The sequence below is a fragment of the Pogona vitticeps genome, chromosome 7 (assembly GCF_051106095.1).
Source record: "Pogona vitticeps strain Pit_001003342236 chromosome 7, PviZW2.1, whole genome shotgun sequence".
In the NCBI taxonomy this organism is placed as follows: Eukaryota; Metazoa; Chordata; class Lepidosauria; order Squamata; family Agamidae; genus Pogona; species Pogona vitticeps.
This window is the reverse complement of record NC_135789.1, coordinates 31,246,332-31,269,651: the sequence shown is the minus strand read 5'-3', so window position 1 is coordinate 31,269,651 and position 23,320 is coordinate 31,246,332. Positions and strand designations below refer to the sequence as shown.

At 49.3% G+C, this 23,320-nt stretch overlaps 2 protein-coding genes across 2 annotated transcripts in view; one reads left to right on the top strand and one right to left on the bottom strand.

The window, feature by feature from the left end:
• The window catches only part of PPM1E (protein phosphatase, Mg2+/Mn2+ dependent 1E), a 71,396-nt gene extending 65,255 nt beyond the window's left edge, over positions 1-6,141 (top strand). The window contains exon 7 of the mRNA XM_072978578.2: positions 942-6,141. Coding sequence (XP_072834679.2) covers positions 942-2,017 — 1,076 coding nt within the window. The 3' untranslated portion in view covers positions 2,018-6,141. The remainder of the gene's footprint in view (positions 1-941) is intronic.
• A 1,130-nt stretch (positions 6,142-7,271) lies between these two features.
• The window catches only part of TRIM37 (tripartite motif containing 37), a 30,710-nt gene continuing 14,661 nt past the window's right edge, over positions 7,272-23,320 (bottom strand). The window contains exons 15-25 of the mRNA XM_020786834.3: positions 22,196-22,399; positions 21,120-21,256; positions 20,105-20,199; positions 18,123-18,323; positions 16,065-16,376; positions 15,314-15,445; positions 14,841-15,027; positions 13,883-14,001; positions 10,823-10,984; positions 8,600-8,684; positions 7,272-8,010 (exon numbers count right to left, since the gene is read on the bottom strand). Of these exons, the coding sequence (XP_020642493.3) occupies positions 8,007-8,010; positions 8,600-8,684; positions 10,823-10,984; positions 13,883-14,001; positions 14,841-15,027; positions 15,314-15,445; positions 16,065-16,376; positions 18,123-18,323; positions 20,105-20,199; positions 21,120-21,256; positions 22,196-22,399 (1,638 nt within the window). The 3' untranslated portion in view covers positions 7,272-8,006. The remainder of the gene's footprint in view (positions 8,011-8,599; positions 8,685-10,822; positions 10,985-13,882; positions 14,002-14,840; positions 15,028-15,313; positions 15,446-16,064; positions 16,377-18,122; positions 18,324-20,104; positions 20,200-21,119; positions 21,257-22,195; positions 22,400-23,320) is intronic.

Genomic DNA, 23,320 nt, shown 5'->3' with positions numbered 1-23,320 from the left:
CTCAGGGAGAAAGGCTGGATGTAAACTGAAAAAATAATAATCAATAATTATTGAGCTGGGGGAAAGTACAGAAAAGTGCACCCAAAGCAAAGACGTTCGGGGTGGGTGAGAGTCAGGGAGACGATCCAGTGGGAGCAAAAGGCCAGTCGGTGTGTGTTGTATTAATTAAAGGGAAGCTACAGCTCCACATAGCAGGTGTGGAAATGAAGAGTTGGAAGTTTAGAATCCCCTTCCTGAACAGCAAAGCTGTTAACAAAGGCTAAGTGATGACACGTTTCCTGGCTTCCAATGGTGCATGGGTTTTGCTCGTCCCATTAAGCCAGAGGATTTGACAGCACCTGCCCTTTGCCAATGGCCCTTCTGAGGCAGCGGATGGGCAGAGGGCAACCCCAGCTCTTCGCAAGGACCAGGGGGGGCCCTCCAAGCCATTTCCCACAGTCCTGGTCTGATGGGCTTCGGCTGCCCTCTGGAACCTGGGCGGCGGTTCCTAGGAGAGGCCCACGAGCATGACTCGTACCAAGCAAGCCCCTCTTTTACAAACCCGCCGGCCTCACAGATCAAACCCCGGGAGGCAGCAAGCAGCCCATCTGTCCTGCCCTTGGAATAGTCCAGCCCCACCGGTGGGACTCCTGGCTCATGAGAAGCCTGGGTTGTAAACTACGATGGTTAATTGCCAAGCTCATTTAAAGCTATAGGGTTGCCAATAATCAAATCGGTACTCAGTTTTGACCTTTTAAATTGAAGCTTTTAAAAGCTGGCCATTTCTTCACTTCTGGTGCCCTGTTAGGCACCTTGTACATTTCATGAAATTCTGGCCGTTCACATGTCACGGGTTTTTGGTCAGCCAAGCCTCTTGTCCCAGTTTAGTGAGCCTGCTGGCCTCGCTTGGTCCCTGCTTGCCATAAGCGCCTTCTTCGGCTTGGTTTTTCCCTCTGCTCCAGGGGATGCCGAGCACAAGCCATACATCTGTGGAGATGCAGATTCCGCCTCTACGGTTCTGGATGGATCTGAAGACTACCTCATTCTAGCCTGCGACGGCTTCTACGACACGGTGAACCCCGACGAAGCCGTGAAGGTGGTGGCCGACCATCTGAAGGAGAACAACGGGGACAGCAGCATGGTGGCACACAAGCTGGTGGCTTCAGCGCGCGATGCCGGCTCCAGTGACAACATCACTGTCATTGTGGTCTTTCTCAGGGACATGAACACGTCCGTCAGCGTCAGCGAGGAGTCCGAGTGGACAGAGAACTCGTTCCAAGGCGGGCAAGAGGACAGCGGCGACGACAAGGAAAACCACGGAGATTGCAAGAGGCCCTGGCCTCAGCACCAGGTCTCGGCACCTGCGGATCTAGGCTACGACGGGAGAGTGGATTCTTTCACAGACAGAACTACCTTGAGCCCTGATGCCAGGATCAACGTATTGGAAGACCCGGCCAGCTTAGACCTGAGGAAAACAGAAGCTAGCAAAATCCAGAGTGCCAAACGCCTGTCCCCGGATCAAGAGCTCAGCGCCGGTGTACCAAAGAGAGCAACGCTGGGTCATGGGCTGTCGGCCAAGAGCGAGGCAGTGGCCGATGCTGCGTCTCCTACAGACGGGCAAAGCGGCCTCCAGGCCTCCCTCGGTTTGGGATCTGCCGCCCCACGGGGGTGCAACGTGGTGAACGAGTCTTCCCCCTCGGCTGGGCTAGAAGGCGAAGAGTTCTCATCGTGGGGGAGACGCGCTTCCATTTTCTCTCACTTCCACTTCTGTGACACGAAGCGGTGGCAACGACTCGCCAGACTCAAGCCCAAGCTCCACATGCTTCTCTTCGCGCACAGGCCCCCTTCCCGCACAGAAGGGCTGGCGCTGTGCTCGCCTAGCGGTCTCAACGGCCGTAGAAATAAGGGGCTGAGCCGCCGCCTCTGGCCGGGCCTCTCTCACTGCGGCCAGGATCACAGTGAAAAAAGTATTCTCCTGACACTAAGGCCAGGGCCCTGTATACCAGGCCCATGGCAGCTCTGGAGCTGTCACAAATAATGCGCTCCTTTCTCTGCTCCCTCCCATCTTCCCCCCAAATAGTTAGGTTAGACCTTCACAGAATGGGAAGTCCTTCAGAGGGAGCATTCCAGAACCGACGGAGTTACGGAATGCTCCACTCACTGTAAATAGATTCTAGGAATTAAACAAAAGTGTTTCAGTCTCAAACAGTGAAAACTAAGGGCTGGCATGCCAGTCACTCAGCAATGTCACAAACGTATTCATTCCTCCCTCTTTTTCTCTTCACTAACACACACACACACAAACACACATACACACTAACAGAGAGAAACAAACATGTAGTATCTATAGCTTCATTTGCTAAATGGAACTTAAAAGCACTAGGTATTCACGGGGCTAGCTAAGAAAGTGCCATTTTTAACAAGAGATTGCAAAAAAAAGGGTGAAGCTTGTCTGAGATGAGTCTGTGGAGCAATATTTTCAGAAAGATCCCATTTTAAAATCTTTCAGCTTTTTTAGGTGGGATGGGGCGGGGCGGGAAGGAAGCAGGAAGACCTTTGTCCAGTTTGCAAGCAAGACAGAATCCTTTTAAAGTTTAAAGGGTGCATGTGTGCGCGCATGTGTGCGTGTGCAGAAATCAGGAAGCTCTGCAGGTATGTTACTAAAAGCCATATTGGGGAGGGGAGGGCAGTCTGGGATTTGAGCACTCCTTGTGCACCCAGCAAGACTCGGATCAAGGTGTAATACGGAACCGTTGGCTCCGTTTCCCTTTCTGTAGTGTAAACGGGGGAAACGAAGGAATAGCTTTTCTACTTTTTAGACACGATTTCCTGTGGCTGAAATTTCAATACCACAGAGGAGGGGGTCTGAGGGCCATACTTGGTGACATTAGCCTTTCAGACTGAAAAAAGTAATAGAGTTAAATCTGTTTGCCTTTAGAAATAGTTGTGATGAATTCCTTCCGCTCGCCTTCCCAGTCCCTTCTATTTCAGGTGTCCACAAAAGCTCGTTCAGATGCAAATACCTTGTCCTACAAACTGATGGGAGCTGGCAAATGGCTTTGCCGATCATTTGTCCAGCGCCCCAGATAAGAGAATCTGGCCTTTGGAGGGACACCGTGGTCCCGGAACGGTTTCACGGTTTGGCATGGTTTGCTCGGTCATCTCAAGAGACCTTAAAAAGATGATATTAAGGTGACAGGCATATCCAGCCTCTGGACCGAGAATACAAGTAGGGGCAAGGGGGGGCGGCGGAAATGCAAGACGATGGCAGGCCACCTGCTTGTACCCTGAGTAGCTGCAGAAACAAACGGCAGGTCGAGAGCTCTGGGGACGTTTGCTGCAGAGAAACAGGCAAGCCTGAGAACTGCCTCCCTGTATCTTAATGAGCAAAACACTAATCCAAAAAGCAAAGTGACTTTTGCATTAAGTAGCTAACGAGACAGCAAAAAAAGAATTAAAACTAACACATTTAACAGGCTTCTTGGTGACTAGCGTTCACAGGACTGATCCTGAATGTTATCAAGCTCTGACTATAGTCCACCATTCCAAAAAGATTTAATTCTAGCTGAAGAATGTTATTAAGCAGTGAATTCTGACATTATGGCAAACTCATCCAAGGATTAGGAATGCAGCTAGTTTAGAAGGATATCTTAAATAAGCTTTGTTGGGTTCACTGATGGACAGGCACCATTTCTGAAAATGTTTCCATTAACATTAGAAGGGCCCGGGGGGGGAGACGAGCCAACTTGTCTCAGCTTTACTAACACGGGGGGGGGGGGGCGACCACGGGAAACAAAAATTAAGGAGCCACAGACTGCCCACTGTAAACCTCCACTGTGGGGTGCTGCAAATGGAGTATTGCCAAGAAAAGTAAGGGCTCCAGAGGAACAGGAGGGGCTTGGAAGCCAGCCTCCCTCTGCTCCCTTGTCTAAAAAACGCTCTCCCAGAAAAGAGAGTACACCACACACCGCTTCTCCTCCTCGGTCGTTGCACTTCTACAGAAAGGGGAAGTGCCATTTTCCTGAAGACACACCAAAATGCTCAAACGATGCAGGCCTTTGACCCTCTTCCCACAGCACAGGCATGACTGGAAAAGTCCTGGCCTCCGAATCCGCTCTCGCTTTTTTTGGGGGGCGGGCGGGGAGCCAAAGCGTTAACTCCGTCCGTGTGGATTCATGCCTGGATTCTCCGCTGCTCATCCTGTGATCCCTCCAAGAGGAAACCTCTCCTCTGCGCCTAGTGTGGTCCCGTATAAACTATCGTTACGCCTAGCAAGTGTCCCATTTCCTCTTTCATTATGTCCTGCTAGAGTGTGTAGAGGGCTTCATCCGTGAAGCAACAACCTTCACCCCAGGGCAGGATACATGTGAAATGTCGCTGTTCTTGGTCCAAAACTCTGCGGCTCGATTCTACACACTAAGCAAACAAAGAAAAAAAAGAAAAAAAGTGCAGTGCTTTGTGACATGCTTTGTGTTTTTTTCTCAATGCCACTGGTGGTGATAGGAAATAGTTCTCTTCAGTTCAAACTCCTGTGCCCTTATTTGCTGCTTGCTGGCGTAAGCAATAAGCTCCCCCCCCTTGGAATTAACGATATCTCAATGTGCTGTATCCTGTTCTTTGATCCTCTAGCTGGTGAGAATGTACAAACCGATAGGTATCTTACTGTATTTATTAACTTAATGTTGTCTGTAAAGTGTTTTGTAAATCTGTGTATTTTAATAGTGGTAACATTTGCGTAATGAAACCTTTCCAATAAAGACCTGACGTATCCCTCGACTTCACACGATCTGCATCAGCTACCTTAAATCGGGGCCAGGGGCACGCGGACGTAAGAGGCGGTCGATGAGCGCAGAGCCTTCGGGCGGCCTTTTTCCAGAACTGCTCCGGAGCTGCTCAAGAATTCATTCACTGTGAGTCCCAACGGGATTTCTTTAATCCTTCCCTGCCAATCTCCCATCTCCAATTTAGATGTAAAACTGTGAGGTGGAATAGCAAAGGTAGGAAGCCATTGATCCATTTCAGTTGCACTAACCACTGTATATAGGAAAAAGAAGGTATTGATATTTTGAAGTGCCATCTGTGCCCTTGTCGCTGCCGAAGCAGGAGGGTGGATAATGGGGGACAGGTCTGGGGGAGGGGCCAAGTGAGAAAGCGCCTTCTCCCCTGACTGAAAAAGACAGGGCAGCACTCACGCAGGAGAGCCTGCACGTCCTCTGATCGGCCAGGGCCTGGCTCCCTCCGGCCGGCGACTGGCCACCCTTAGCAGCCCTACCCCTCAATGGCAAAGGCCACTTCTTAATTCCTTTTTAAATTCAGAAAGGTCAGCACTACCTTCAAGCTGCCCTGTGGTCACAGTCGTCCCCCATCATCCACACAACCGCACGGGGCCTTCAGCTCTCCGGGACCCATCCCCGCAGCCAGAAAAGCAACTCGTCAGCATAGGTGCACCACAGCGAGAGCGGCAGCTCAGGCAGGCCCCTTGCCTGGCCGTGTCTGCTCTGGCCACTGAAGCCCATCCTCCCCCACAAAGAGACGAAGCCAGGTAAGGACACGACTGCCTCGAACGCAAGGCCAGAGGCCTCTCTTCTCTTCTCTAGCAGAAACTCTTAACAGGGTGCATTTAAGTCTCTTCCCCCCCCCCCCCCGTCTGCTGTCTAAATAACACCAAGGGGTACGTACGAGGGTCAGACTAACGTAACAGTATCACCAATCTATTCTTGCTACCAGTATGACCGGTATTACCAGTATCACACAAAAGGCTTGGCATAACAAGAGGAACTAACATGTTCCACTCACTCTTCTTGGGTGTTGCATCATCCTTCCCAAAGGAGGGAGAGTCAGGCCGTGGCCACCCTGAACGGAACCAGCCACGAACCAGGCTTGTACCCCTAACCTTAAAACGGCACGCATTCCTCAAGAGTGCCCACCCGTCCTCTCCAGCCCTTGTGGAAAGATGCTTCATGCTGTCATGAAACTAACAAAAAGTGGGTCAGTTTCCTAGAAATAACTAATTGTGCTGGGACCTGTTGACAACTTTGTTCTTAGAGCTCAAATGTTTGGTAGGAAACAGGTATTAGCCATATTTTATTTATTAAAGCTGTTCACAAACGTAAGGACTATGTTCAACTTTTACCAATATCTTAATAAAACAGCAAACATTCACCTCTTGTCGGCTTATTCTTTCAAGGCACAGAACCACCCAAGCCCCCCCCCACCAGCATCCCTGCATGCTGCAGCCAAGCAAAGGCACCCCCTCCCACCACCACCTGCTATTATAATGGAGGGCGGCCGAGCTGCGCCAACCTCCGGAGACTCCCCCAAGGGCTTTCTGCAGCGAGAGCTCTAAGGAGTGGCCGCCCAGCCGCCTTCCGGGGAGTGCTCCGAGGCAAGGGAGGGTAAGCTTGACCAAGGCCAGGCAGGCAGCAGGCCTCCTAACCCCACCTCCTGCTTCAGTCTCGGCTGCCCCTGCCGAGGGGCTCCATCTCCCTGGGATCAGCAGCCAGCCACGCCAAGCCACTGAGCGGCACCAGCTGTCATTATTTTATCCAGGCCCACCGGTGGGCACACACTCCGAGACACAGCCGACTCAGAGCTCTGATCATATGGCCACCAACGGAAAAGGGCTCAAGAAGGTGGCTGGCCCCTCCTCCCCACCAGTCCCCATAAGGATTCAGAAGGGCACTGGAGGTTGACCCCAAGGTGGAGAAAAGGTAGTAGAGCAGCGCAAGAGAGGCCACAAGGAAGGGGCAGGGTTGGAAGAGAACCACCCGTTTGTCCGGAGCACTCATTCCAAACTGAAAAACAGCCGTTGCTCGTGTCCGGGCGAGATACGAAGCTGATCGGGATTCGGAACCAAAGACCACTTGCAGCTCAGATCGTGGGCAAAGTTAAACCGGCCGCCCCTCCCTGGCTGACTCAATCTCTCAGGTGTGTGTAAGAACCTCACGCCCAAGTGTCTGCTCTTGCAAATGTTCAAAATGTTTCACTGTGTATGAAACCGAAGTTAGAGCAGGGATTTTTCTTCTCTTTGATACAACACAACACTTTATTAATGAGACGTTCCTTGTACGTATTAAAAGCAAACACATTTTTCCATATACCGCTTCTTCTGTAGCCACAAAACATCCCAGTCATAAGGAAAGAGGTATCAGCGGCCTTAGGAAAACATTATTATTTGCATCTAGAAAAGAGGTGGCTCAGTGAGGACATGAAGCAGAGAAATCCACCCTCTCCCATCTTAACGGGCACAAGCTTTCCAGTTCAACGCCCACGTCTTCCATTCCACAAGCACAGTCATTTCCATGTTCAGTTTATTAATTAAAACAGTGCAAACCATTTCCACCTGAACTATACGAATTTTTACAGCAGTTAAACATGACATTTAAGACCAAATCCTTCTGTCACGCAGAACATTCTGGAGAAGACACGGGCAACACATGAGGAACATGTATACAGCAATCTGGGTTTTCAAGGAAACAGCTCATTCAGCATAGCTTCACAGAACACCTTTAGCAGCTCAAATGCAATCAATGCCCAATGGCAAAAATAAAAATTAGTTTGGCAACAAGTGTTTCCATCTGACCAAAAGTGGACTTAAGCCGGTTGGAGGAAAGGAAAGGAGAAACTCTTGTAAAAAAACAAAAACGTATCAGTGTAAGTAGCTTAGGACGCAGCAGTGCAAGGGTTTTAGTGTCGACTCATTCGATCTATAAATAACTGCAGCAAAGAGGTTTCCCCTTCTAGTCCTCAAGCTCCTCAGCCACTGGGAGGCACAGTTACGCTCAAAAAAAGCACCTTTTGGAGGCACGCAGGGTGCAGGTGGATGCCACGCAGCGTCCTAATAAAAGCATTACACCTAGATTTCCAGCGAGGACAGGAGGAGAGGGCAAAGAGGTGCGTAAGGCATTACCAGAGACGAGGCAGACGAGTTACGCCCGATGCTGTGCCGCTGAGGCGCCCCGCTTCCAACAGAGAACGTTTGGGGGATGCTAAATCCAACTTCGGGCAGCCCCTACCACCAAATGCTTTTACCTGGGCCGGAGAAAGAAAGACAAGACAAGAACCCAGCTGAATGCAGGACTTGGAGGGGGTGGACATCGAGAGAAAGAGGGGCAGGCTGGTTTACCCACACGGCTTTGGCACCACAGACTAGATGCCGACAACAACAGAGGAAGAAGGAGGGACCGACCAAGGCAAACGCTCGTAAGGAGAGGAGAAGGCCTTTCTGCCATGGGGCACGTCCAAGTTGCAATCCTTCACCAGGGCCTCATCCTCCCGCAAGGAAGGGAGGGAAGGGACTGGCACAAAGACTACACCGGGCCTCCAAGATGCCCAGGCTGTTTTCTGAGCCAGAGTGGCACCACCGTGTTGGGAACACAAAGAGCGAGCAGCAGCCACAAACACCAACTGGCCTCCTCCAGCGGTTCCCAAGAGCCCCTCAGGCAGCAACGTGGCAGTCTCAGAACAGCAGTCCCGTCATACAGCCGTTTCAGTTCCTAGGAATCCAGTCCCCCCCCCCCCCCAGAAATTCAGCTTAAGCACACAAGAGGCAGTGGTGCCATCTGACACAATGAGACCAAGTCGCACAAAAAAAGCAACAGTAGTTATGGTGGGCCCTTACCTCATGCTGTCCTTTCCAGTAGCGAAGGAGAGGTCTCCGGGGCCCATGTGGTCACCATCAGGAAAAACCGAGCAAAGCTCTAAGGCTGAAACACACAAAACCAATATTTAGAACACAACATACACAACTCACAGAGACAGAGAGAGAGAATTGAAAGAAGTAACAGATGTATTTTGCTCTGAGCTTTTATAGATCACAGTTGTCAAGAGACTGGCCACCTCAGAGGGGATCCACTGACCACTCAGCCACACTACCCTCGTTTTTCCTCGGGTGGGTACTTTCCAGAAGGGTACAGTGTGCTGCTGGCTGGAAAAAGCTTCATGTGCGACCCCCCCCTCCGAACGCTTCAGAGCCCGCTCACTCCTTCAGCCCTCCAGGGAGTGACCAAAACACCACAAGCTGATTTGTCTGAAAGCCAACCCTGTAAGGTCAAAATGCCAAAACACCCACAAAATACTCAAGGCCCGAAAGGCAAAGGGACTGTGGTTTAGCACCCCCAACCCTGACTCTTTTCACAGCGACCACACAACTGAAAGAATTTTATAATTTTATTAAAGATGGAGCAAAAAGATATGAGCCTTCAAAAGCAAGGTTTCCAGAAAGGTCAAAAAGAGGTAAAACAAATCCATAGCCAACAGACCAGCAGGCTCAAAAGGTACTCCAGAAGCTTTTGAGAGTCTGAGAAAATTCAGAATAATTCTCACTTAAAATAATAAAGCTATCTAAGCTCTAGTAATACTTACAATGTATGGAAGCGGCAGCATTAGTTCCAAGACACAAGCAAGAGTAACTGGCAAGCGTTACTGTCTCCTAAGAGAAGAAGCTAGGGCTCATGAACTCCCTTGCCTGTCCCATCTTTACACCCATCGTCCTTTCTAGAGCCTTCCATGCTCTCTCTGCCAGTCACATTCCCAGCTGCTCAGAACTTTCTGGCAGGGAGTAGCTTTTCCAAAGGAGCTTTTTTCTCCATCCACTCTCCCCTCCGCCCTTGGCTTTGGCTGACCCAGGTTCTTGCAATTAAGGGTCCATGGGAGGAGCTAGCTAGAGCCTTGGCCTGCCCAGGTAACAGGTGCAGATGCTCTCACCTAACCAGTGGAAAACCTCTCCCTCCAGGTCCCCACGATCACATGGCCACGAGAGGGGATTCACCCTCCATGGGCCAGATTTCACCAAGTCCTTCACAAAAGTCTCCTTTTTTCAGAAGTGTGGAGGGCAGCATTCCAGCCACAGATTGATAGACCAAGCACAGGTAACGGTGTGCGTGAGAACAGAGTGAAATGAGATACAGAAAACTGCAACTCTGTTAAGGACACTGGTAGCAAACTTGCACAACGTTCATCACATAAACAGTCTGGGCAACAGTTTGCTAAAGGTCAGTTTAAAACAAAAAAAACCCAAAATAAAGATGTATCGGTACATTTTTACACAATACAACAAAAATAGAGGATGTGCCACTGCAGTGGTTCCCAACCTCAGGTCACCCCAATGTTCTTGGACTGCGACGCCCAGAAATCCTGGCCAGCCCAGCGGGTGGCGAAGGCTTCTGGGAGTTGCAGTCCAAGGACGCCTGGGCACCCACGGTGGGGAGCCGCCGCGTGACAGGACAGTGTCCCACAGTGGCTTCCCTGAAGGCGTGAAGAAGGAAACGTATAAACCAGGACCCTTCAGATGCTGGCTGAGAAACCTGCAGAGCATCACGGCCCTTGGATCGGGTGGCTCCATTTCTAGGGGCCTGACCTGTGCAATACAGCTGGGTACACATGGGTCTAATGTGCGCGCACGCAGAGTTGGGCAAAGGGCCTGGAGGCAAACTGCCCTCCGCGCCACAATGCCCATTCCCAGGATGCACCAGCATAGCGCTGGGGTCCTTTTCGATGGAATGAGACAGCCTGCAAACCCATCCGCCACGGCAGTTGCCAAGGCAATGGCACTGGGATGCCAAGGTTAGCGTACAGAGTCTCAGTCACGAAAATTCCCACTGACTCTTTCTGGAGGCAGAAGCCCCTGTCCTTCCCACCGCTAACCATCAGAGCATTCAAAACAAGCACCTCGTGGCGTCAAGAGGGTTCCCTACGTTATACATGTGGAGAACTGAGCCCAGAAAAAAAATGGGATGAAACTTGAAGCGTACAAAGCCAGAAGATGCGGCCAGGAAAATATTTGCGAGATCGAGGTAATGGGAGTTTTCTAGCCATGGTTCTCACAGAGAATCTGCTTTCTTACTGTCGCTTGAAGGCTGGGCTTCAAAGGTCTCATTGAAGGCGTCTGGAGTGGCGCCGGCGGCTTCCGCTTCCTCCGGCTCATCAGTCTCTGTGTCGCATTCGATGTCACTGTCGCTGCTCATGCCCGGCAGGAGATGGAGAACAGGTTTCTGGCAAAGCCCAGCTGCGCACGGCCAAGAACAAGAGAAGAGAGCACTTAAGGGCCCAAATAATTAGTCCTTAGGAAGGTACCAAGAGGCCGAAGCTCTTCTGCTGGAACTGGTGTGTTGCTCCACAACACTCACGGGCCTTGTAGGCAACACACAACTTTGCAGAATAAATCTCTAATCAGAAATGCATGCGCTGCTGGTAAGGCACTGGATGGTAACCACGGTACACTGGTATACAGACAAGCAGCACTTTGGGGGCAGGGGACACATTTGCTGGCAAGAACCAACTGCCACGAAAAAGGACTGCAGGGCACCCTCCTCCTTCACTCAGGGACGACCGTGAAAAGGGACCTGCATTTTTACCGAGCGCAGAGACAAAACATGCAAATACAGGTGACCATTTTTCCAGTCATTTGCCAAAACCTGTTGGCCAGAATTGTGGAAAAAGGCATCAGCGTGGTTAATGCATCCCCTGCCCCCCCCCCCGGGAATCTGAAAAATTCCATTTGCTCTCTCCTCAAGGGGTAGCAGCAGCTTAAAAAGCCCCCTTGGGCAACTCAAAAACTTTCACAGAGCACAGGACCTTCTCCTAAACACCCTCGGCTTCCCCTTAGGCAGAAATCCTAGCAAGAAGAGCAGGCATCCCTCCGGCCTTGCCTCCTCCTTACTCTCTGGGTGACAGTTTCACTGTCTCTCTCCCCTCTCCCCCCTCCCCTGCCCCCACCCCCAGATTGCATTCCGAAGCTCGCGCGCTGTCTTTCATGCCTCGGCTACTCCATTTTCAAACACTGAAGATGTTTCTTAAGGAAAGTAGAAGAATGTGCGATTATCTGGAAGCTGCTAAACCTGCAACCCTAACAAGCCTGACGCTGACTAGGGCTAACGCCATGCCGTCCAACAAAAACCGAAGGCTGGCTTGTTTTTCCCCTGCTCTCAGTCGCGCCTCCACTGGCAGATGGAAGGAGGGGCCTGCCAGCTGGGCACTAGAAACAGCAGGTCAAGGCATGCCCCCGCTCGCTCATCTTTACTCCCTTTGTCGTTTTCCATTTTGAATTGGTTTTGACACCAATATTCAAGCCTGTCAAACACTGTGTTAATTTGAGATGGGGATGTAACAGCCAGTGGTGCCTCATGGCCGGAACACAGCTAATGAGCTGTACACCAACACACACACACTCCTTCCTTTCTATACATTATACGTACTTCCAAATGTGCTACTTAACAGCCCGATGCTCAGTGCGCTAAACTGGCAAAATCCCGACGTCAGCAGAATTTATTCCCAACCTCCTGCGTTCGGAGGCTGGCCTCTTAGCCACATGCTGTTTCCACTGACGAGCAACTTACTTCAGTAAATCGACCTAATCATGGTCTTTCGTTCTGCTTTTTAAGTTGCTTTCTACCACGGGGCGGTCTGCCAGCCAGCAGGCCCTCGCGCCATCAGGAAAGCCCTGCTCTTAGGCCAAGCTCCCAGATCAAATGGTTCTTACCTGCTTCGAAAGGGCCCTGGCTGTTTGAAAGAGATCTCTACTGACAGGCTTCCTAAATTCAAGCCACACAAATATGGGCACGATTTTTTTTAACACACAGAAGGTGAAAAAGCCATTTGGACCTAACCATGCTGCAAAGTGTTACAGGGGTTCTGCCAGACAGTTCCCTGACTTAAAAAATCAAGACATTTTTCTAGTACTAAGAACCAAAATATTCAAGTGAGATTCCCTGTCTCCAAACACCACCCCAGACTCCCAGTTCCTGTGTTCAGGCCTTCTAAAGAGAAGCACCAACACCTTCTGCCTCTGTGCTTCCAAAAAACCAAACTGAAATGGTTCCACTCCTTCTGATTCCAAGGAAATGAATTGGGGAGAGAGAAAGAAAGGTTGAGAGTGGGCAAGGGGTGCTATGGGGTGTGCCAAAATTCAACTTTATGAAAACACACACACACACACACACCCCAAATGTCTTCTCCTCCTCCTTCCTGCTGCCTCCTACGACAGCCAGGAGGCAAAAGCTCTCAGAGCTTAGCTTGAAGCTCAGTGGTGACGTCGACGGCCCGCCCCTTACACCTACACAAGACTGCCCGCTGAAGATAACGAGGGATGCTGGTAATTTAGCACCAGCCTTGAGCAGCAATTCGTCATGCCTTGAAATTCAAACGAGTGCAGGGGTGGAAGGCGAAGTTTGGCCGGAAAAGCGGGGAGGCGAGGAAGAGGAGAAAGAGCTAAACTTCCGTACGAACAATCAAAGCTGTGACCCAGAAAAAAAAAAAGACCGAAAGCCACGTTAAGGTGGCTCCTGAGAGACAGAGAGAAAACAGTTTTTCCCCGCCGCAGCTGAGCCTTCTGTCAGCCATGCTCTGAAGATGGGCATCTTCGATCGACTGCCATCTGAACCCCTGGTCATCCTTCTGGGCAGCCACTACTTCTGAATTCTCACCCTCTGGCTTCTGGACAGGCACGCTGGCCCGAAGGCTACTCCACCGCAGGTCCGTGTTGGGGGAAAGGAGAGGGAGACTTGACTGTAAACCCACCCGGAGAGCTGCCACCGCCTGACCCTCCAGTCATAAGAGCTCTGCTTTTCGGGGGGGGGGGGATCAGCGGCAAGAATTCCCCCGTTGCTGAATGCTCCCTTCATGTAACCCTGAGAGGCAATCCTCACTCCGCTGACTGTAAGGATTAGTTGCCCAATACCGCAGAGCTTTTAATCCAAAGACCAGCAAGACCCACAGTGCTTGCATGGAATGAAAGGGGCGGGTGTTCAATGGAAGGTTCTCTCTGTAGGATCAACCCCTCTCTAGGCTCTGAAGCCCTTGAATCCGACGTCTGCACAGAAAAGCATGTCTGGCGTCTTTTGATTCAGTCCCCACCGGTGACTCCCGGGTCTGTTTTCATCCAGAAACCAGGACGGGTGCCGCTTACCTTCCTCCAGCCCAGCCGAGGGTCCCTCTGAGAGGATGACTGGCAACTTCCCAGCGTCAGTGTTGTTTTCCGAGTCGGCCAATTCTGCTGCTTCCGCACGGCATCTATTTGAATTGGGCCTAAGGAGGAGGATTCAAGGCACGCGGTTACGGAGCACCCGAGGGCTGTCCCCAGTCGGCAATTCGGAGCTATCCGAGGGGGCCAAGACTCTCAGCTTTGGGAATCTGAAAACTCTGGGCCTAATTTCAAGGACATGGCAGATGACAGCTACCTTCTGGAGGCCTCCAGGAACAGAAACATCACCATATTAGTGTTTTTTTTGTTTGTTTGTTTGTTTTTGATATAGGGGCTCTTAAGGATTTTAAGCAATCTGGGACAATGCATGCAGCACACCCCACTTCTATGCTCTTAGAAGGTGGGGTGTCTATCTGCCTACTTATTAATCTTTCCCCCCACTAGGCCCCTTTCAATCATGCCACTAGTCTTTCTTCCACTGTGGCAAACAGCTGTAAAAATCGAAGGACGTATGAAAAGTAAAGCAGGCCAAGGTTCCAGCAAAGCAAGAAAGCATGCATCAATTTTCGTAAAGCACAGAGAATTAAGTGAATCCGTCAGAAGGGCAAATTAGTATCTTAGAAAGAAACAATAAGATGTTCTGATAGGAACAAGGACAAACAAACTGGGAGAGTCGCCTTGGGTCCTTTTTAAGGAGAAAGGCGGGGTGAAAAATATTTAAAATAAATACATAAATGATTTTTCCATTCCTTCAGCCTCCTCACAACCATCCAAAAATGAGTCTTCCTGAACACCGGACAGGATAGCAAAATTAGCAATGGGGAGTTCTAGGAGAACTATGAACATCTCTAAGAGTAAAAAGTGGGGCAAAATGGGAGAAGGCAGAAAAGCAACAAGATGAGCCTGGAATTCGGTTCCGGAAGCCACACAGGCAACAACTTACCCGCCGGCTACTACTTTCTTCGCCTTTTCCCCAGCAACGATGCCATTTAAACCAGAAGCCCCGGTATCTGAATCGGAGAGTTCGCAGGGCCTCTCCTCGGGTTTAGGCGGCAGCTCGGAAGCATTGCCGTTCGTGAAGGACCTGGGAGAGCCGTGCCTGCCGCCGGACTTGCAGCCTCCCGGGCAACCTGTGGGAAGGAAAGCGAAGCTGCCACGACGGCTTTCCAGGAGAAGAAAAAACACGGCGGCAAACACAGCTTTGGGGGAGAGAGCTCGGCACGGCCCCTGGATTCAGTAACCAGCGTGGAATGCAGGAGACCTCCTGCCCGTATCAACTCTACTAACGGCGAGACAGAATGCTTCTGTATATAGAACCCTAGGGAGATAACACACAGGCCTGCCTGCCTGCCTGCCCCACGCGTGCACACACATACACAAACTGTTACAATACCACCATGTGCCCCCGTTCTGTACCTTCAGAGGAGATCTGACAGTCTCCCTTCAAGTGCAGATTTCCATCTCCACAATCCATCGCTCTTCGCAGGGACAAACTGCCTGCCGTCCCGGCTCGACCAGCTTTGGAGGTATGGCTTTTCTTATTTGTGGCTGCGACACACGGGGAGGCGAGAGACATTGAGCATTTTTTAAAAGGCACGTGTTTATTTTTTTACTTGCAAAGCAGACCTCTGTTTACCACAGCCGCATTCTTCAGGATAACCTTTAACAACAAGCGATGTTTCCCGAGAGATGACTAGCCCCACGTGTCCAGCCGGACTATCTCGTTGGGGGCACCTTTGAAAACGAGCACAGCTTCTCAAATTATCCAGCGCTCAAAACACAGCATGTAAAATTACACTTGCCGTGTGTATGAATTCATACATTCCCCTTCATTTCAGTTGTGAAGAATTAGAGACTGAGGAACGCTTAAGCACAAGAGCTCAGTGGTAGCTGTGGAACTTGGAAAACTTCCGCTGTGCCCTTGCCAGAAAGTAACTTTAACCTGATTCCAAGAGAAACCATGACTGGATACTGTCCGTTATTTCAGGGACACATCTATAGAGTCGCACGTCCGTGTCTAGGCTACTCAAAGGTGGCACCCTTCTCAAACGTCTAGACGGTTCCCACTCGGAAGAAACGACAGCTCTCTCTCTCTCTCTCTCTCTCTCTCTCTCTCACACACACACACACACACACACACACACACACACACACACAAGCTACTTACAATTACGCACGTAGCAGCCAGAGAGGGATGATTTGGTGAGCAGCTCCCTCCCGAGTTCCTGGAGTTTGCTGTAGCTCTCTGTCCCACACGCAGCCAAGGCTCCCTGCTCGCCGGGGAAGCCGTAGACCGCCTGCCCGTCCGAAGAGGCCGAGTTGCTGCTCCTGACCTCAGAGAGCTGGTTTTTTACATCGGACATTTTGCTGCGCACTTCGGCCATCTGGCTCTTCAGTCTCTTCAGCATCTTCAGGTCTGGCGGGAGATGCCACATGGCCTGATGCCTCCGCTGGTCCCTCTCTTTCAGAGAATAGGAGGCTGGAAAGAGAAGCAGCGGCAGAAGCGGTCACGGCCCCTGAGTGTCCTCTCTGGAGCAGGCCTAGCCAGACTTTAGACATGGCCTTTTCTGCCCTTCCTCTACCTGCGCTTGCTGATTGTAAACAGAAATATCAATCAGATATGGGGGGCCCCACCAAGCTTTGCAGCCCACAGGACTCACAACCTGAATCAATGAAACTTATGGAGGAGCCGATTCACCAAATCCCCAATAATTCCATGGGTCTACTCTAGTTGTGACTTAACACCGGATTTCAGCTGCTGGGTTTTCCCAGAACTTGGAATTCACAAGTTATACCTTAAGCCTAGATGGGCGGGATAGAAACCAAATCAAATCAATCAGCACTTGCATGTTTTTTTTTCAAGTACCAAGGGTGCTACAAAACTATGTATCAAAAATAACATTTAAAAGGAAAAAAGTTACTTTACCGGTGTCAAAATTAACATTTTATTATGACTTTCCAAAATCATCTTTTAAAAATACATAAACGCGTTGCTCCAAGTCATTTTCATGTTTTATTCCATGCCTTTAGTTAAACCTCCCCTCAGTAACGAAAATCAACAAAAAGGAATTAACCAGACCAACAAGGAAAACAACACATTTCCTTTTTTCTGTGCTGTAACAACTAATAACAACAGGCTACTTTCTAGCTCTGTCATGTGTAACAGTTACAGATTATCTTTTTATTTAAAAAAAATCAGCTTTCAGACCTCTGAGCTCTCCAGCCTTGGAATGCTTCAGAATAAACAGATCAAATGGCCTGCTCTGCCCACCCAGGGAACGAGAAATACCCTAAAATATAGGGAGACAACGTGAGCGGCAGAACTTGAGGAAGCCGGGCAGTGGGGAAACCCCCACCCCACCCCCTGACAACCGGGATATTTTAGCACCATCACTCCAATCCCTCTCTTCCTCCCAGCAAGAGGAAGCTGGTGTTATTTTGCGAGACTGAGTCAACCCAGCCTTGTTCCTTCCCAGCCTATCTTTAGAGCTGACAGTACAAACACTGTCATTAATCAAGAGAAGAAAAGAGTACATGCGTGGACCAGATGGATCATCATTTTCTCTTCTGCTCTACTAAGTCAATACAACATGTGCTTCGAAAGTGACCGGAAACAAATGATTGGGGGCTCCAGGTCAATCAGCCCCCAAACCAAATAACCGCTCCCTGACGAGTCAGGTTCTAATTTCTTCTGCATTCTGTTAAGTTCAATGCATTTGTGGACTTAATTACCAATGAGGCCAACAGGTGTTTACTCCCATGGCCTTAAACAGCAATACATCTCAGATATCCAGAATTGCAGATTCGCAGTCTGCAGGAAGAAGCTATCCAGGGGCGGGTTCATTTCTTCCTTGGCCCACTCCAAGCAGGAAAAGTGAACCAAGAAGGGTCTGGCCGACATTCCACCAGCTCCTCCCGGTTCTCCTTCCCCAGCCTAGCCAGAGAACCAAGGAAGTTCAGTAAAAGCAAGTAGAAAATGCCGGTGGATTCAGGTGGAGAGAAAGTCAACTACCAGTTGAGCAGCCCAGCGTGTCTCCTTCTATGCAGACAAGAATGGACCTGCACGGAGGTAAGACAATGCCCCGTTTTAAGAATCACCACCACAAGAAGCTAGTTCCTGCAAAGAGCATCACAATTCAAGGTAAGAAGCAACGGAACAGAACAGACGGCAACTGGGGCCCAGTTAGCGAGAGGCCTTTCTTTCCGGCCCAGCCCACCCACTCACCTCTGTTCTGCAGAAGGGAAGCTGGAGGGTGAGGCTGAAGGCACCAAAGGTTCTCCATCCCGCTTCTGTCCTTCAGGTCCAACAAGTGGATTAAGATCAAGGGGTCAATGTCCAGCAAGCTGCTGCTGGCCGAAGAGCCGAGAGCGCTCCCTCCACGCCTTGACATGCGGCAGCTGGCGGTGGGATAGCCGTGGCTCCCGCCTGGAAGGAGAGGAAGAGGAGGAGCAGCTGTATAAAAGCTTCATACCACGGGCAAGGAACTCTGCACTCAGCAGCAACTCTTAGAGGCCTTGTAAGAAACAACACTTTGAACTCGGCAAGGGAACGCAGGGCAGCCCAAACGAAGCCAATGAGAACCAAAGGCCGGGGGAAGGTATCCCAGTTGGTGCAAGAACCTCGAGGTTCAGAGATGTGTAAAAATATATTTTGGGGGGGGGGAAAGGAGAAACTCTAGAGATTTTCCAAGAACTACGAGGGTGAAAGATGACAAAAAATTCCCTTTTCATCTCCCTCAATTCTGACGCCAGACTCCATTTGGAATCTTCTAGCATCATCCTGTGCAATGGAGGCAGTTCCGGGGGGGGGGGGGGGAGAATCTCTATTCCTGAAACGTCTCCCTCAAACCCTGCCGTCAATTACCAAACAACTGTTCAGGCCGGCTAGAGCCCTAAAAAGGAATACTGCTGAAGGTGGAGGTGGTCCTTCTAAGGCTCCACCAGCTATGTCTGGGACTCTCAAAGGTAGCGTGCCTGGGCTTGAAGCAGCCTGAACATCCTCCTTAAAAGATGGCACCCTGCCTCCCTCCCACCCTGAATAATGCCTTTTACTATTTTATACTGAGGGAAAAAAGCAGTACAGATTGTGCGCTCAGTGGGGCTGGAAAATATCCCATCACCCACTGTGGGTTAAATTAATCTGGAAGTCAAACACTCCCTATTAAAGCTCTTTAAGAGACTCTGTCAAAGCAGTTGACTAAGAACAAGCATTTAACAGGAGATTCCTCTAAACTGAGTGGGTTACAGTCAGACATCACTGAGCAAAGATTTTACAGACAGCAAACACTTAGAAAAGGAAAAAAAGCGCTAGAGAACACAATCAATCACTTAGTTCTGCAGACATTATACTGTTCTCTCTCTCTCTCTGCACTCCTGTAGCAGGGATGGTATTAATCAGCTAAATATAAATTAATTTGCTGGCTCAGAAGGAATTCCATCAGAGGTATAATTTGCCTGTCATATGTTAGTGATTGCTATCTGAGCCACAAAAGGATTTAGACAGTTAGAACAAGAACTGCAATATAACACCGTCAACACCTCCCCCTCCTGTCCCACCAGAGTAACTGACAGGTCCTCACTGGAACATTTCCAACAGAAATTCTCCAGCACTAGAAATTAAAAGACTCATTTAAAAACAGGCCCCTTGCAATAAAAACAAAATCCCAGCCGTAGGCTAAGAATTTCTTTAAATTACAGTCAAGTTGATCATGCAGAAAAGAAAAGAAGCCTCTCCCATCCTATTTCATCTCTGCTTGACGCTTAATAGGTCCCATTCTGTTTCCACAGAGATTCATTCATCAACATCCCAGTTCTGTTTAAGAGAAAGTGACAAAACATCAGAGAGGAAGGGAGACACAAGCAAACAGGAAAGGTCCTTACGGTCCCAAATTATAACAGCCGAAATGTTAGGAAAGAGAGAGAAAAAAAAGGGAAGCTTGAGAATGCTAGTAATCCACTGAAGCAGTTTTAGTGTTGTTGTTTTTTAAAACCACAGGGGCCAATCTCCTTTGGACGTGAGCTAATGGGAAAGCTGCCCTACATTGCTGTAATCGCTACACACAGTACATGATGCAGCAGTTTTAAAAATAGAAAGTCCCGCAGAGCAGCTGCGTTGCCTCTGACGTCGGAAGGAGAGCAAGGAGAAAGCGGGGAGCAGCTCCAGAAGAGAAACACAAGTTTTACGAGAGCCCAACTCTTCTCTTATACCTGAAGCGCCTGCTGGGGTAGCCGTGGCTTCTTCCACCAGGTCTCCTTCCTCCAACTCCATGTTGTGACTGTATTCCACGTCATTCTCGCCAGACCTTTAAAAATAATAATAAGCCACAGAATCCCTGTTACGCTGCTGTTTTGATGAAGACTCGTTCTCACAAAATTGAAACTGCAACAGGCCAACAACATCACTGCTACGGGAGAAATCAGAACATGTACAAATACCACTGAACTCCTAGGTGGTAAACTTTGTTCATGTAGTTGAATGCGGCTGCGTCATCTCTTGACAGCAAAACAAACTCTAGCGTCCTCAGCAGGAAGGGGCCAAAAATCACATTTTGCAATCTTTTAAGCAGAAGCTGGGTGCCTGGATCAGGGATGCCAGAGTAGCTTAACTTCTGCATCAGCAAGAAAGGCTGGACAAGTTGACATTTGAGCATCTCTTCCAGTTCTATGATTCTTCAAAAATTCTTCCTCCAAGGTTAAAAATAAATGTATATTAGAAAGAAAGGTTCTAAGTTTAGCTAGTTTTGTACTTGCAGGAAGGCTTGCTTTTTGTAGAGCAGTCCAAAATGCGGGCAACCGCACGCTCTCTTTCAGTGCTCTAACTTTCCCTCTATTGCACCTGTGCACTATCGGGGAAAAAAAACACTGCATTTGTAACAAAAGACTCCCCCTTGCACTCATTAGAAAGCTCAGCAGCTTAGGTCTCTGGCTAGAGAGCCAGAGGTTGGGAGTTCAATTCCCCAGTGATGCCTCCTTGAGAAGGGTGGAGCTCGATAATCTATTAAGGTCCCTTCCAGCTCTGCAGTCCTAAAATTATTATCATCTTGGAAAAGGGGTTTTATTAAAACTACAATTTCCAGTCTTCTAGTCAATATCCCACTATTCATTTTTTAAAAAGGTTTTGCCATACTATGAAACCAACAGGAAATCCTGAGCCTCCTGGAATGCCAAGAGACACCCAAGGAGCCCACAGAATGCCACAAGGAGGCTTCTGCATCCCACTTACATGGTCTCTTCATCGATATCATTTTCTTCGGTGTTGCTGGTTGCTGTTGAGCTCGCCGATGAACTGCTGCCCTCGAGGGGATTCGCCTCTTCCTCCCCCACCAGATCGACATCGAGATCCCCATCAGAGAGCTCATGCTGCAGGGAGAACAGCCAAGTAGACTTTGAGACAAAATACAGTGGTGCCTCACTTAGCGATGTTAATCTGTTCCGGAAAAAACATCGCTAAGTGATTTAATCGCTAAGCGATTTAAAAAAGCCCATAGGAACGTATTAAAATGCATTTAATACATTCCTATGGGCTAAAAACGTACCTTAAAGCGAAATTCCTCCATAGCGGCGGCCATTTTGGGTGCCTCTACAGCGAGGCAAAACAGCGACGGCCATTTTGGAACCGCCAATCAGCTGTTTAAAAAAGTTTGCTTTGCCATGATCGCTTCCCTGCGATCATCGCAAAGCGAATTTTAGCCATAGAGGACATCGCTAAGCAATCGCTCCAGTGATGGCCAAAAGTCCATTGCAAAGTGATTTCATCGCTCAACGGAGTGATCGCTAAGCGAGGCACCACTGTATTGCTTGCTCGCTCATTCTCCCCAGTGTAAGCAGAAAGTGGCAACTCTGCTTTCCCAGCTGGTTAAATGAGAAAAAGGGGGGGATGCATGAAAATGTCTTTTGAAATCTCAAAAGCCTGGAGAGTTGGGAAGGCAAATTTAATTTCCCATCATTGGGGACAGAGGCTCAAGGACCCTCACAGCTACTGATCCCATTCCACAAGCAGCAAAACCATATATATATGCAAAACGGCTCAGTTTGCAAAGTATTATTTGGGTCACAGAAGTCAGCTCTTCTCAGCGTTGAATATGGATGACCTGCGCACTGAGCAACTTTGTTTTCAGCCTAGATAAAAAGATAATTTGCTAGAATTCCCTTAAGAACCACCAAAGAATCTATTTCAAAATTCAGATAACAAGAGCGTTAGGCTGCGGAAAATGTTGGTCCGTGTTTCCAGGTGTATCCCTTTCCTCTCCCCCCCCCGCCCTTTCTAACTAGTTACTCAATGAAGTTCTTGTCACTTACATTAAAGTCTTCATACTGTACTTTCTCCTCTTCTTCATCTTTTGCATCCCTGGGTGAGGCCACCGCCTCAAGAAGCACCTCTGCATTGGGCCCTGTCTTCTTCGACCTTGCTTCCAGACCATCATCACTCTGCGGGCTGAGGTGAGTATCCGGAGGAGACATGCTGTGGGATTTCTGGGTACGCGAAAGCTCAATGGCTAGCCTCTTTATTTTTTTGTTTGTTGGTTGATTGGTTTAAAGGGGAGGGGGTGCAAATGAAACAGAAAATACATTGTTTCAAGGTAGCAAGGTGTGATTCTTCTGTACCAACCATTCTTAATCAGTAAGCTGGCTAACGGACTGCAGGATAACTGCTATGGGGATGTGAGAAAAAGATTAAAATATACCTAAGACAAATCCCCCAAGGAAGCGATGGCCCACTTCCTCTCTTCAATCTGACTTCTCTGAGCCTGCTATCAGCCTCTCACACGTTAGCAGCTGCTTCTGCCACGCCTTTCAATCATTCCTCAAGCATGGATGCAAGCAGCTGTCCCTGACCTAACAGATATTCACCTGTCCAGAACAACAACAAAAACTCAAGAGAATGGGCTCCACTGAAAGCTGGTCTTACATTTTTGGAGAGATGCTGTACCTATAGAGCACCTGTTTTGCAAACAGAAGGTGAGAGGATTCACCTATGAAAACCCAGCAAGCTGATGCTACTAAGTGTAGACCCGCTCCTCCCAACCATCACCCAGCTCACATGACTCATTTGGCCATTTTGGACTCTGTCCCCACCATCTCCTGTGGCTGTGCTAGCTACAGATGAGGGGGAACAGACTCCAAAACACAGAGAAGGCTAGAGGCTGCTGAGGTCGATCATAAAGAACTGGACTAGTAGCCTGACCTGGCATAAGCCGGCTTCCAAAGTATGAAAGGCAGGAGTGAGACACCTTGGCCCTGGATTCTAAACGTGACTGGATTCTAATAGCTCCGGTCAGCATAGCTAATGCTATGATGATGATGGGTGCTATAGTCTAACCATATCTGGAGGATCACAGGTTCCCTAGCCCTCAAATGTAAAAGTCTCAAATGTGCCCCAGAATATCACCAGCCCGCTCGATGGACCCCAGCAACCCAACATCC